The 14,760-nt window shown below is 53.2% G+C and overlaps 1 protein-coding gene across 1 annotated transcript in view; it reads right to left on the bottom strand.

The window, feature by feature from the left end:
* Positions 1–8,840: 8,840 nt before the first annotated feature.
* LOC127462872 (zinc finger protein 22-like) overlaps positions 8,841–14,760 on the bottom strand; it is a 55,324-nt gene continuing 49,404 nt past the window's right edge. The window contains exons 2-6 of the mRNA XM_051771807.1: positions 12,717–12,792; positions 12,008–12,528; positions 10,728–10,803; positions 10,324–10,539; positions 8,841–8,998 (exon numbers count right to left, since the gene is read on the bottom strand). Coding sequence (XP_051627767.1) covers positions 8,841–8,998; positions 10,324–10,539; positions 10,728–10,803; positions 12,008–12,528; positions 12,717–12,765 — 1,020 coding nt within the window. The 5' untranslated portion in view covers positions 12,766–12,792. The remainder of the gene's footprint in view (positions 8,999–10,323; positions 10,540–10,727; positions 10,804–12,007; positions 12,529–12,716; positions 12,793–14,760) is intronic.

Genomic DNA, 14,760 nt, shown 5'->3' with positions numbered 1-14,760 from the left:
AGCAAACATGGATTTTTGACCTGGTCACTTGATATCTCTCTGTGGAGAGACAACCAACCTCTTGCAGGTGGGGTGAGAGCCCAGGGCTGGGAATGGGGGTGGCAGGGGCTGCTCTGTGACAGTGGCCCTGGGGCACCTTCCCAGGCTGTCCCTGGAACAAAGACACAGCCCAGCCCCTGCCCTGCTGCTCCCTCGGGTCTGTGCCAGGAGCTCTGGCTGTGCCAGGACACTGCTGTGTGCCCCCACCCTGCACACTCCCACTCTCAGCTGGGCACTGGCATTTGCTTTGCCAGGGCATTCCTGGAGCACATTGCTGACAGGGACTGTGGAGGGAGAGCCTGAAGCCTTCCTGCCCTGCCCTCAGGAGATGCCCTTGGCTGATGCAGGTGCTGGTGTGGAGCCCAGCTCTGTGCCAGCAGTGCCAGGGCCTGTCCCTGCCTGTGATCCCAGCACGGACACGCAGCAGGACTGTGCCCAAGCTGTTAAGAAGGGGTCACCCAGGAAAGCTGTCCATGGAGTTGCTGCAGAGACCCAAGAAAGAAAGCAGCAACCTCTCAGACATAAGAGGACTGAGACCAATTCCTTTGATTGTGGTGGGGGGACCTCTGGTCTGGCATCACAAAGGTCAGACAGTGAATACTCTGACCAGGAACAGGAATGGAGGGGCCCTGCCTTCGGCCAGGAGGAGGAAAGGGATGGTCGGGTCTGCTGGACTGTGTGGGTTGGATGGCCTGGCACGTGGGATCCACAGAGGCAGATATGGGTGCACAGAGCACACTGATGCCATCGAGGCACAGAAGTGCAGAACCCATCTGGATCTCTGGAGTGACAGGGGGATGCCAGGAATTGTCAGTGTTGGAGGCTGAAGTGACTTTAACGGGACAATTGGGAAAAGCACCCCACTGTGACTGGCCCAGAGGCCCCTTGTATCCTTGGCATTGATTACCTCAGGAGGGGAGACTTCAAAGATCCCAAAGGGTATCGATGGGCTTTTGGTGGGGCTACTGTGGCTACAGAGAAGGTCAAACAATTACCTACCCTGCCTGGCCTCTCAAAGGATCCTCCCATCGTGGGATTGCTGCAAGTTGAAGACCAACAAGTGCCCATTGGCACCAGAACAGTGCCCTGAAGGCAGGAGGGCACCAACTGGGACTCCACAATTCCCATTCAGGAACCAGTTCATCGACTGCAGAAACAGGGAGGGATCAGCAGGACCTGCTCACCCTTTAACAGCCCCATATGGCCAGCGTGGAAGTCCAATGGGGAGTGGGGGCTGACAGTGGACTATCGTGGCCTGAAAGAAGTCACGCTGCCTCTGAGTGCTGCTGTGCCGGACGGGCTGGAACTTCAGGATGAGCTGGAGTCAGAGGCAGCCCAGTGGGGCCACAACTGATACTGCCAATGTGTTTTTCTCCATTCCTCTGGCAACAGAGTGCAGACCACGGTTTGCCTTCACCTGGAGAGGTGTCCAGTACACCTGGAATCAAGTGCCCCAGGGGTGGAAGCACAGCCCAACCATCTGCCAGGGACTGATCCAGACTGCACTGGAACAGGGGGAACTCCAGAGCACCTGCAATGTATTGAAAATATCACTGTATGGGGCAAAACAGCAGAAGAAGTTCTTGAGAAAGGGAGGAAAATAGTCCAAATTCTTCTCAGAACTGGTCTTGCCATAAAGCAAAGCAAGATAAAGGGACCTGCACGGGAGATTCAGTTCTTGGGAATAAAATGGCAGGATGGACACTGCCATGTGCCCCTGGATGTAGTAAACAAAATAGCATCTATGTCTCCACCAGCTAACAAGAAGGAAACACAAGCTTTCCTAGGCCTTGTGGGTTTCTGGAGGATGCACATTCCAGGTTACAGTCAGCTTGTGAGCCCCCTCTGTCGAGTGACCCGGCAGAAGAACCATTTTGAGTGGGGTCTTGAGCAACAACAGGCCTTGGAGCAGATCAAACAGGAGACAGCCCGTGCAGTAGCTCTGGGGCCTGTTGGAACGGGAACAGCTGTGCAAAATATCCTCTACAAGGCAGCTGGGGAGCATGGTCTCACCTGGAGCCTCTGGCACAGAACACCAGGAGAGACCCAAGGTCGACCATCAGGATTTTGGAGCCGGGGTTATCGAGGATCAGAAGCCAACTGAAAAGGAGATACTGGCAGCCTCTGAGGGGGTTCGAGCCGCCTCAGAAGTTGCTGGAACAGAAGCGTGTCTCCTCTTGGCACCACGTTTGCCTGTGCTGCACTGGATGTTCAAAGGGAACATCCCCTCAACTCATCATGCAACCAGTGCTCCATGGAGCAAGTGGAGCAAGCTTTGATCACACAGCGAGCCCAAATGGGAAAACCCAGTTTCCCGGGGATCCTGGAAGAGATTATGGACTGGCCAGAAGGCAGGGATTTTGGAGCACTGCCTGAAGAGGTGACTCGTGCCCAAGAAGCACCACCATATAATGAGTTCCCAGAAAATGAAAGGGGATGCTCTGTTTACTGATGGATCTTGCCGAGTGGTAGGAAACCATGGGAGGTGGAAAGCTGCTGTGTGCAGTCCCACACGACGGGGCGTTGAAGCTGCTGAAGGGGAGGGCGAGTCGAGCCAGTTTGCAGAAGTGAAAGCCATCCAGCCAGCCCTAAAGATTGCCAAAGGAGAAAAGTGGCCTGTGCTACACCTCTACACTGACTCCTGGATGGTGGCTAATGCCCTGTGGGGGTGACTACTGCAATGGAAGAAGGTCAATTGGCAATGCAGGGGTAAAGCCATCTGGGCTGCTGCATTGTGGCAGGACATCACTGCACGGGTGGAAAACACGACTCTGAAAGTGCATCACATCAATGCTCCCGTGCCCAAGGGTCGTGCCACTGAAGAACATCAGAACCATAAGCAGGTAGATAAGGCTGCCAAGATTGGAATGGCCCAGGTAGACTTGGACTGGGAGCAGAAGGGTGAGCTCTTTATAGCCCGATGGGCCCATGGAACATCAGGAGATCTGGGAAGAAATGCAAGGTACAGGTGGGCTCGTGATCCAGGGGTCGACCTGACCACGGAGGCCATCACACAGGTCACTCATGAATGTGACATGTCTGTGGCAATTAAGGGAGCCATGCAAGTAAAATCTGCCTGGAATAGAGGGCGGTGGCTGGGTTTCCAATATGGTGAGGTCTGGCAAATTGATTACATTGGACCATGTCATGGTTTGAGATAGTCCCCAAATCCAATTCCCTAGCTCCATTCCCCCTCCCACATCTCAACCTAATGTGAGATGGGTTTTTCCAGACAAAACACACCAGACTCAAAGTGGGGGAAAGGGAATATATTACAATGACTGTACAAATAAATACCATATCACATTATACACACGATCACAAACTATCTCTACCATGACATATGTATTTACAGTGGACCAGATCTCTTCTCCCCTCCAAATAAAAGTCCAGGAGGGAAAGAAGGACAGATCCCTTCCAGTCCTTAAGCAGCAGCATCTTCTGAGGCAGCAGTCTGTCTGTCTTCTCCACATGCAGCAGCTGATAGCTGGATCTCTGCCAGCACTCACGAGGGAGGTATTCGAGCCTCTCTCGGCCCCATCGCCTCCAACCGAGGGGTCTTCCGTGGGCTTCGTAACCCCAGACAAGGTCGTTTCACCACGGTCATATCACGAGCACAGGGGGCTTCGTGACGGTCTGGTATCTCCAGGAGACTCAGCTCCTTGCAGGGCCTCTGTGCCCTGTCTCTCAGGCTGCCACCGTGGCAGCAGTGCAAGGGGGGGGAGCCAAGGTCAACTCCCCCCGCATTCCTCTGGTCGTCCCAGTCCAGCTCCGGGACGTCTTTTGAGCTTCTCAGCTCCTCTCTCTCTCTAGTGCTGCATGTCCAAAACTGCTCTCCAAAATAGGAGTCCATGTCCCTCTTCTCCAAGAGGGGTCTCAAAGGAGTTTGGGGGGCTGGTACAGTCTTACCCCCAGAACTCTGTCTCTCAGCTGCTGGCTCTCTTTCTCCTCAACTCTCTTTCCAGGAGTCTTTTCTCTGGTGCTGCATGTTGCTTCTGCTGCTCCTTCAGTTCAGGTCCTTATCTCCTGGCTCTCTGCCACCGTTTCTCTGGTCAGTGCTGGCTGCTGCTCTGTGCCCATGGAGAAAACATCTCCCGGCCTAACCACAGGCACCCAGCCCAGCTTTATGCTGTTCCAGGTCCCCGCAGCCCCCCAGCCAGGGGCTGGGAGGGCCCAGAGGGCCCAAGGGGCTCAGAGCCCCTTCCTCGTGGCTCTACAACATGGTCACCTCTCCTCAACAACCCAAACTACAACTCATCTCTTCCGGTGAGCTTGTGATATGTTTACATTTTTTGCAGGAGTGCCCATTGGGCAGAACTTCAAAACTTCCAGGGGTTTCCACCCCTTGGGGTCTACCACTTTCCTTAGCCTCTGGGGGAAAACAAGATTCAAACCACGACAACACTCCACCCCTCGCTCCTGCAAAAATGTCAACATATCACAACAACTGAAAAAAAACTCTAATCAACATGCAATCTTCAATAAACTAAAATATAATCAAAATCTCTCTACTACACATCAATATAGCATCATCACAAACTTAACTCTTCTCTTAATACTTAACTTACATTACTATAGCCTTACTTTCTCTACAATGGTACAGTCCATGTTTTGTCTGGAAAATTCTTTCTGTTACCACAAGTATCATGGCTCTTATCTCTTTCCCCCGATGGTTCGCAACCATCCTCTGCTACCATTTATGTCATGGTTTGAGATAGCCCCAAAATCCAATTCCTCAGCTCCATTCCCCCCTCCCACATCTCAACCTAATGTGAGATGGTTTTTTTTCCAGACAAAACACACCAGACTCAAAGTGGGGGAAAGGGAATATATTACAATGACTGTACAAATAAATACCATATCACATTATACACACGATCACAACTATCTCTACCATGACATATGTATTTACAGTGGATCAGATCTCTTCTCCCCTCCAAATAAAGGTCCAGGAGGGAAAGAAGGACAGATCCCTTCCAGTCCTTAAGCAGCAGCATCTTCTGAGGCAGCAGTCTGTCTTCTTCTCCACATGCAGCAGCTGATAGCTGGATCTCTGCCAGCATCCACGAGGGAGGTATTCAAGCCTCTCTCGGCCCCATCGCCTCCAACCGAGGGGTCTTCTGTGGGCTTCGTAACCCCAGACAAGGTCGTATCACCACGGTCATATCACGAAGACACAGGGGGGCTTCGTGACGGTCTGGTATCTCCAGGAGACTCAGCTCCTCTGCAGGGCCTCTGTGCCCTGTCTCTCAGGCTGCCACCGTGGCAGCAGTGCGAGGGGGGAGCCAAGGTCAACTCCCCCCGCATTCCTCTGGCCGTCCCGGTCCAGCTCTGGGACGCTCTGAGCTTCTCAGCTCCTCTCTCTCTCTGGTGCTGCATACTCCAAGGCTCCTCTAAAATAGGAGTCCATCTACTCCTCCTTTTTCGGAGGTCTCAAAGGAGTTTTGGGGGGCTGGTACAGTCTTACCCCCAGAACTCTGTCTCTCAGGCTGCTGGCTCTCTCTTCTTCTTGGCTCTCTTTCCAGGAGTCTTCTCTGAGGTGCTGCATGTTGCTTCTGCTGCTCCCCCAGTTCAGGTTCTTATCTCTGGCTCTCTGCCACCGTTTCTCTGGTCAGTGCTGGCTGCTGCTCTGCGCCCATGGAGAAAACATCTCCCGGCATAACTACAGGCACCCAGCCCAGCTTTATGCTGTTCCAGGTCCCCGCAGCCCCCAGCCAGGGGCTGGGAGGCCCCAGAGGGCCCGAGGGGCTCAGAGCCCCTTCCTCGTGGCTCTACAACATGGCCACCTCTCCTACAACAACCAAACTACAACTCATCTCTTCCGGTGAGCTTGTGGGATGTTGACATTTTTGCAGGAGCACCCATTGGGCAGAACTTCAAAACTTCCAGGGGTTTCCACCCCTTGGGGTCTACCACTTTTCTTAGCCTCTGGGGGAAAACAAGATTCAAACCACGACACTTACAAATTCCTTCGTCAAGTTCCAATGGGTTTTGATAGGTATGCATCACTGCCCAAATTATCTGCATCCTTTTGACCATGGTACTTAATTTGTACCACAGCTAGGCATTTAAAAGGGATAGCAGAATCATGACGGCTCCTCAAACCAATATTGATGTATTAAATAGTGAAACACTTGTGATGCTGTAGGGGGTACCCTGTAAAGATGTCCTATCAATTGTGTTCTTCTACTTGCTCTACCTTTGTGTTTTAGTCACCTCTTGTGCCATCTTTTCTATATCTGGGTGTTCAAGCATCTTTTGGAAAGACTTATGTCTATTCCTATTAGTCATTTATGTACATCATGATACAACAAATAATCATTTTCAATTAATTGCTCAGTAGTTATTGAAATTGTATAGTTAAAATCACAGCCTATTATTTTAGTAAAACAAAAAACTAGTACTGCTCACTACTTCATGACAAGTATCTATGGTAAAATTAACACAAAAGATTCTAACACATGCACATCCATTTCCTACATAATAGACTTGTGATTGGGTTTCAGCATGGGGAAGCATTTCAAAGGTACACCCACTATCTTCAGTATCTAAGCATAAATCTTCATTTTCTACTACAGCATTTTCACAGATATATCCTAGTTGTCCTTTAGGAGTACATGCCTCAGGACTGACTGACTGCCACTTCTTCTTGGTGTGATCATGACTTGCCCAAACATTATGGCCTATGGGTCTGATAATTATGTTTTGGTGTATGGCTCCTAATGCCAGGATAGGAAAGATGGTCTTTTCTTTGGCTGCACTGATAGTGAGTACACAGGCTTCAATTTGTTCATGTTGAGGGTTGTAAGTGAAGTTCACTAACTGGCACCACGCCTGGTAATTTTTTTCAAATTGTGTAGTGGAACTGTTTCTAGCTATTATTTCTCTTACCTCCTGTGGTAATATTCCTGAAGTTCCTTCTCAATATTCCTGCAGCTACAGACTGTACCCACTGTTGGGTTTGGAGACATTGTATTGCAAGTGCAAACCTTTTATGGATGGTACCAGCATAGTCGATAATCTTGGTAAAATCCCCTGCAGTGTGGTTGGCTACTAATGTTAGCAACCTACCTGCCAATGATTGTGTTTCTGCCAAAGTAAGCAAAGATGATCTTAAAGGGACTTTGAGTTTTCCCAAATCAGAAGTGATGGCACTTAGTTTATTCACTAACACTTCTTGGTCTATGGTGTTTAGGTCACCTAATCCTGTGCCAAACCATGCGTTCCAGCCCTCAAGACTTTGCTGAATATAGGGCTGACAGTCTTTTTGTATGTGTGATATGTTTACTTGAATGTGTTTTTTTTGAACTCTTTTCAGTAAATATGTGGGCTAATTACGTAAGGTCCAGAAAAAGTTAAATTGTGAACACTCTCACAGGTTAAAGAAGGAGTTGTAGAGCTGGTGATGGTAAACTGATTTATCTAGAGTGAAGGTGTGCCAACATTGATCAGAATCACATGCATGTCCACTTATTACATTTCCGTAGTCATACAGGTAGGTCAGAAATACTTTCACAGAGTTCTGTACAGTAATGTCAATTTTGGGTGACCATCTAATCTGTGAGGGTGGTTTATACGCTTTGCATCCAACTCGAGTTCGTTCTCCAATTTTTCCTGTTAAAACACTTTCGTGGTGTGGGGTACCAGGATTTTACCAATTATTCAGTACCCTCGTTCCTTGGAGGACTATGACAGATGCATTGTACTGGTTTATTTGGGCTGGCTGAGGCAGAAGATCTGGTTGTAAATAAAATAATAGACCAGAGACCCCATTATAGGCCTGAGACCATGATGAGTTCTGGGCAAGGGCTTGATCTAACACCAATGTACTTATCAGTCCAAAGATCAGCACTGAGGAGGTTCAATAGTAGATGATTCCTCTCCCGAGGTCCATGCTTCCTCCGGAACCCTCTTGACTCAAGAGCAGTGGATCCACGTGGGTTTCTCTTTCACCCAGATCGTGTGGAGGTGGTCATCAACACCTGGAAGGGTCCATCCCACTTCTCCCATAGTGGATCTCCTGAAAGATTCTTAACATATACCTGATCACCAGGGTTGAATGGATGTAACTTACAGTCAGGCTGCTTGGGTTGCTGTTCTAACACCACTGTAGCATTTTTCTGCAATTGTTTCCCTACAGCCATAACATGATCGTACACATACTGATTACTGATTTGATCTACAGCTTCACTATTCACAGTTTGCATCATGTAGGGTCTGCCCAATAGAATTTCAAATGGACTCAGTTTCTCTTTTGATCTCGGCTTGACCCTTAGCCTGATTAAAGCAATAGGTAAAACTTGATACCAATGAAAATTTGTTTCTTGACATATTTTTGCAATTTGTTGTTTAATGAGATGATTCATCTTTTCTACTTGCCCACTTGCTTGTGGTCTGTAGGGCATATGCAGTTGCCAATTGATTTTTAGTGCTTTACTTATTGCTTGTACAATTCATGCACAACAGTGTGAACCTCTATCTGAAGAGATGCTCTTAGGCATTCCAAACCATGGTATAATCTCATTCAACAAGACTTTAACCATTCCTTTTGATTCATTTTTTTTTTCTACATGGGAAAGCTTCAGGCCATCCAGAAAAAAACTTGTTTCCCTCAAAATAAACAATATTTGGCCAAATACAAACAAAACCAGACCAGACCAGAGGGGATGTTCCCCTGGAATAGCATCCTCTCCCATATCCCTGCGAGTGCCGGCGTCCCGCCTTCGGCTTATGGGAATCCAGAACCAGAATAACCAGAACCAGAATAGACAAAACCAGAAACCAGATACAAATACCTTTTATCAATAGGCAGTGTTCTTGTCCAGCCCCCGCAAGAATCCACTGAAGAAGGGATTCTTTTTGCCCTTCAGGTAAAAAGGGGCACCCAAGGGGGTCCCGTCCTCCGAGGGATTCCGCAGTCGGGTGGAGAAGGTGTCCTGTCGTGAGCTGCCAAATGAATCTGAAAAACTTGGTCCGAAAGACTGCTCAGAGACTTTTTTTGTCTTTAAGCAGCAAGGTATTTGTTTATTCAATGTTGGGAGCAAGCCAGCTCACACTAGACAAACTTGCTCAACTTAAAAGTGCAAAAGCAAGCTATTTTATACACTTTAGATACATGGTTACATCATTTATTATACATATTAATAAGTAGGTTGGTCTCTGGGCAGAGTCTTTCCAGACATGCCCAGTCTTCTACTGTGGGGGGCTTCTCCTCAAGCCTTCATCCCTCTGGTGGTCGCCATGGACGTCTTCCTCAATTTGACCTCTTCAATTAGGTGACCTGAATTCTTCAAGCTTGTAAAATCCTAGCTCTGGGCCTTCTAGATCTTATTCAAACATCTAGTTTACCTAACTTATCACTGTGTGTGTGCTACTCCTATTCTTTCTATATGAAGGTCTTTGGTCCAGTGAGCAGAACAGAACATATTAACCAGTGCTCCTAAAATGTTCTTCCAGCAACACAGGTATTGGGGTTTCTTAGCAGGCCAAGATATTTCAGTTAACTCTTTTAGGCCTGGTTCCTGTTTCATGGGAAAGGGGACTGGCCCTTTGTGGTCGAAAGGGATGGACTGACAGTCACTGGACTCCAGGGGTTGCCTCCCCATCAGGGGCTTCATTCAGGGTGGAAGCAGCAGCTGAAGCTCTTCCTGCAGTCGGGGCACACATACAGCTTCCCTTACCGGTGGGTCTGTTGGTGTGAGGTCAAGGCAGAGTTCCTGGGGAAGCTCTTCCCACACTCCCCACACTTGTAGGGCCTCTCCCCGGTGTGGATGCGCCGGTGGGTGACGAGGTGGGAGTTCTGCCTGAAGCCCTTCCCGCAGTCGGTGCAGCGGAAGGGCCTCTCATCCGTGTGTGTCCGCTGGTGCAGGAGGAGATGTGAGCTGGTCTGAAACCTCTTCCCACATTCCAAGCACTTGTAGGGCCGTTCCCCAGTGTGGATGCTCTGGTGTCGGATCAGGGTAGACTTGTCTGTGAAGCTCTTCCCACATTCCACACACATGTAGGGTCGTTCCCCGCTGTGGATGCGCTGGTGGGTGAGGAGGTGGGTGCTCAGCCTGAAGCTCTTCCCACATTCCCCACACGGGTAGAGCCGTTCTCCAGTGTGGATGTGCTGGTGTTGGATCAGGGTAGAGTTGTACCTGAAGTTCTTCCCACATTCCCCACATGGGTAGGACCCTTCCCCAGTGTGGATGTGCTGGTGTCTAATCAGGTTGAAGCTCTGTCTGAAGCTCTTCCCACATTCCAAGCACCTGAAGGCCTTCTCCCTGCTGGGAGGCTGCTCAGAGCTCTGGCTCAAGCTCCGGCCGCCTTCCCGGCACAGGTTGGCTCTTTCCTCCTCAGAGCACCCTGGGCTGGCTTTGGAGCCCCTCCTGCGGGGGGATCTCCGGCCCTTTTCCTCCCCGCTGCCTTCCTGCGCCGGGGAGCCCTTCAAAACGGCCTCTCCCACCAGGCTCTGCCGGGGGGATTTGTCCTCTGGGCTCTCCGTCCTCAGCTCGGGGCCTGGGGCAGGAAGCAAGAAGGACAGGCAGGGGATTTGCCTCCGGCCCACAGGGAAGGCCAAGGACATCCCCCCAACTCTGGCCCCGGCAGGACGGCGGCGCCAGCGGGGTTGTCCTGCAGCCGGGGCCATGCTGGGCTGACAGAGCCAGCACAACACCCGCCCAAAGGGACACTGACTTCCTCCTCACCTGCCTGGGGGGCCCAAGGCATCTTCCTCTTCCTCGCAGCCTCCTTCATCTGGTCAAGCTTTGGGAAGGACAAATCCTGATGGGGGGGAAAACAAGGGCTGAGTGTGTTGGCTTGGGGGTTCCTCCTGCCCAAGTCCATCTCTAGAACTCACCGGGCATCCTGTGTCTATAAAAACCTCCAAAACACCAAGATTCAGCCCAGAAAACCCAAACCAGCGAGATTCAGGCAACAATCCCCCAGGAAAGGGTGAGATGAACCTCCCCCACAAACAGCAAAAAGTTAGGGTTCAGCCAAACAATACTCCAAACTATGAACATTCAGCCCAAAAAAACTCTCTCAGAAGTTCCCCCTCTCTGCTCTGTCCCCCCTGCAGTTTGGAGGGTCTCTCCTGTCTGGAGTGCTGGGGGTCCCACTCAGGGATGCTGGGAGTGTTGGGGGTCCCAAGGGTCCCTTCTCCTCTGACTATTGCCTTCGGGGTGCCACGTTCCCAGACATTCCCCTTCTCCAGGTTCTCCACTGTGTTGTCCCAGGGATCCCAGGGGTCCCCACTGTCCAGGCTTCCCCTTCTCCGCACCCCCCGTTTCAGGCTCCCGGGGGTCCCGGGGCTCCTCCCTCTCCGTGCTCCCCCCTCCAGGCTCCCAGGGGTCCCCCAGCTCTGCCATCGCCCCGCTCCGCCCTCCACACTCGGCACCTCCCGGGCTCCACACCCACCCCCGGCACTCCTGGGGGGTCCCAAACCCGCTGGGGTGTCCCCCCCACCAGCACCGGGTTGACAATGGAGCCGGCGGGGCCTGACCCAGCAACACCAACCCCCACCGTGGGGGGGACCCACATCCCCCCACCCACCGCCGGGGCTCTGCCCCCAACCCAGCCCAGCACCCCCAAAAAACACCTCCTGAACACCCCCAAGAGCCCCCAAGGGCACAGCCCTGCACAAGGGCCAGTTGTGCCCAAGGCACCCAAACAGCCCCACAGGTGGGGGGACACCAGAAACTGCCCCAGGGCAAGGAGAGCAGGGAGTGGATCGGGCCCCCTAACACGTGGGTGGGCTCTGGGTTCAGCCTGACCAGGGGCAATTTGGCACCAACAGCACGGCCCTGAACGCTGGCTCGGCACAGGGGGCCCGAGCTCCCCCCTCTCCAGGCTCTCAGGGCTCTCACAGCTCCCCCCTCTCTCCAGCCTCCCTCGCTCTCCAGGGATCAAGGCATGGGGACACGGAGGAACCCCCACGGCAACCCCGCTCTTGGAATCCCCCCTCCCCTGAGCCCCCCTCTCCCACCCTTTTCTCGGGATGTTTTCCAGTGTGGATTTGCTGGTGTCGGATGAGGTGGGAACTCTGCCTGAAGCTCTTTCCACATTCCCCACACGTGTAGGGCCGTTCCCCAGTGTGGATGCGCTGATGTCGGATCAGGGTGGAGCTGTCCCTGAAGCTCTTCCCACATTCCCCACATGGGTAGGGACGTTCCCCGGTGTGGATGTGCTGGTGAGTGAGGAGGCTGGTGCTTATCCTGAAGCTCTTCCCACATTCCAAGCACTTGAAGGCCTTCTCCCTGCTGGGAGGCTGCTCAGGGACCACCAGGTTGGAGCTCTGGCTCAAGCTCCGGCCGCCTTCCCGGCACAGGCTGGCTCTTTCCTCCTCAGAGCACCCTGGGCTGGCTTTGGAGCCCCTCCTGCGGGGGCATCTCCGGCCCTTTTCCTCCCCGCTGCCTTCCTGCGCCGGGGAGCCCTTCAAAACGGCCTCTCCCACCAGGCTCTGCCGGGGGGATTTGTCCTCCGCGCTCTCCGTCCTCAGCTCGGGGCCTGGGGCAGGAAGCAAGAAGGACAGGCAGGGGATTTGCCTCCGGCCCACAGGGAAGGCCAAGGACATCCCCCCAACTCCGGCCCCGGCAGGACGGCGGCGCCAGCGGGGTTGTCCTGCAGCCGGGGCCATGCTGGGCTGACAGAGCCAGCACAACACCCGCCCAAAGGGACACTGACTTCCTCCTCACCTGCCTGGGGGGCCCAAGGCATCTTCCTCTTCCTCGCAGCCTCCTTCATCTGCCCAAGCTTTGGGAAGGACAAATCCTGATGGGGGGGAAAACAAGGGCTGAGTGTGTTGGCTTGGGGGTTCCTCCTGCCCAAGTCCATCTCTAGAACTCACCGGGCATCCTGTGTCCATAAAAACCTCCAAAACACCAAGATTCAGCCCAGAAAAAATGGAAACCATCGATATTCAGGCAAAAAACACCTCAAAAATAGCAAGATGAACCCTCCCCAAACTGCAAAAAGTTAGGATTCAGCCAAAAAGTACTCCAGAATATGAAGATTCAGCCCAAAGAACAGTGTTTAATTAGGAGAATGAGGGGAAGGAGATCATTTCATGAGCACTTGATTGAGTTGCTTTATATTAATCAAAAGCTGTATTAATGCAGTATCACTTCAAACTCACCAGGGCTGTTCCTCGAGGTTCTCTGGACCCCTGCCAGTCCAGGGCTGTTTCTCCAAAGCACCAATCCAAGTGTGCCAAACGCCCTGGTTGGTCAGTGCCGGCTGGGGCAGCGGGCACTCGGTGAGGGGATGAGAAAACTGCACCCAGGGCTGGGCTGAAAGAGGCTTCAGCACCACTTCTGATGGCCTGGGGGCAGCATCTGGCTTCTCCCAAACAGAGAGAGGGCACTTGTTCCTCTGCAGGGAGTCAAGGGCAGGAGGGTGACTCCTGCTGCATGGATGGAATGGCAGAGGATCCCTTGGGTCCCCAGGCTGGATCACAAAACAGGAATATACACAAAAGGCCACCACAAAGATTTCTAGGAGAGTGTCCTGTAGGGAGGGGACAGTGTCACCCCACCAGGGCAGGGCTGGCAAGTGGGAGGCTGCTCCAGGGCTCTGCAAGAGGCCTCGTGCTCTGCTCAGCCCCAGCAGTGGTTGATACCAACACCCCCGGCTGCCCCCGGCCCTGGGCAGCTCTGCTGCCACAGGCTGTGCCCTCACCGTGGCCCTGCAATGGCCCTGCCTGTCCCTCACCCGGGGCCCTGCCCACATCCCTGTCCCTTGGCTCTCTCTCTGCCAGCTCAGTGTGGGGCACACGGGCTGGGGGTCCCTCCCAAGCCCCCCGGGCAGCCGGCGTTGGCTGGGGGGATGTGAGGGCTGGGCCTGCTCAGCACAGCCCCGGCCTCGTGCCCAGCGCCTCTTTCCTGCCCCACACAAGAGCTTCCCGGCCCCCCCAGGGCTCCCCTGCTGCTGCCTCTGCTCCTGGCCCTGCCTTTGCTGCTCCCTTGCCTGGGGCAGCGGCTGCAGGGGGGGATGGAGCAGCTTCAGCTCCAGGGCACTTCCTGGGGGGAGCTCAGCCCAGGGGCACGGGCAGGGACCTGATGGGGATGGACAGGGGCCAGCAGGGACAGCCAGGGCCTGCAGGGGAAGGCACAGGGACAACCTGGCCCCCCCCACTGCCAGGGCTGTCTCTGCTCCTCCTTGCAGGCTCCGTGGCCAGGCACAGTTGGTGTTCCTGGGTGCCCACCATCTCAGCACTTGCAGCCGCTCAAATCAGTGCCCGCAGCTCTGCAGCAAAGCCCCAGCTCACCTGGCACACAGGGGATGGACACAGCACCTGCTCGGGGATGGGCACACACAGCTTTGTGCCTTCCCCACCACGGGGCTCTCCTTCCTCAGCAGCACCTCTGCCTTGCACTTATTCTCAGCCTCACCTCAGGGACAGCTCTGGGCTCACCTCCGCGCCACTTCTCAGCCTCACCTCAGGGCCTGGGCTCAAGGACAGGAACCTGCAGGGAGGGGACATCATGGGCAAGCTGAGGGCTGCCTGCTTGCACTGGCCTCTGGGCTTCTTTCTCCTTCTACAACCAGCCCAGAACTCAGCCTGCTTTTCTAACACCACACATTTACAGACTAACCTTGCAGATAGATATGGACAGACATCTCTCTCACCCTGGGGATGGAGCCTCAAGCATGTGCTGCCACAGGAATGGCAATCAGAGAATCACAGAATCAGCTAGGCTGGAAAAGACCTCTGAGATCATCAAGTCCAGCCCTGGATCC

Source organism: Manacus candei, unplaced genomic scaffold (assembly GCF_025592945.1).
Source record: "Manacus candei isolate 608988 ecotype Guabito, Panama unplaced genomic scaffold, ASM2559294v1 h1tg000142l, whole genome shotgun sequence".
Lineage (NCBI taxonomy): Eukaryota > Metazoa > Chordata > Aves > Passeriformes > Pipridae > Manacus > Manacus candei.
This window is presented reverse-complemented; position numbering and strand designations above follow the sequence as displayed.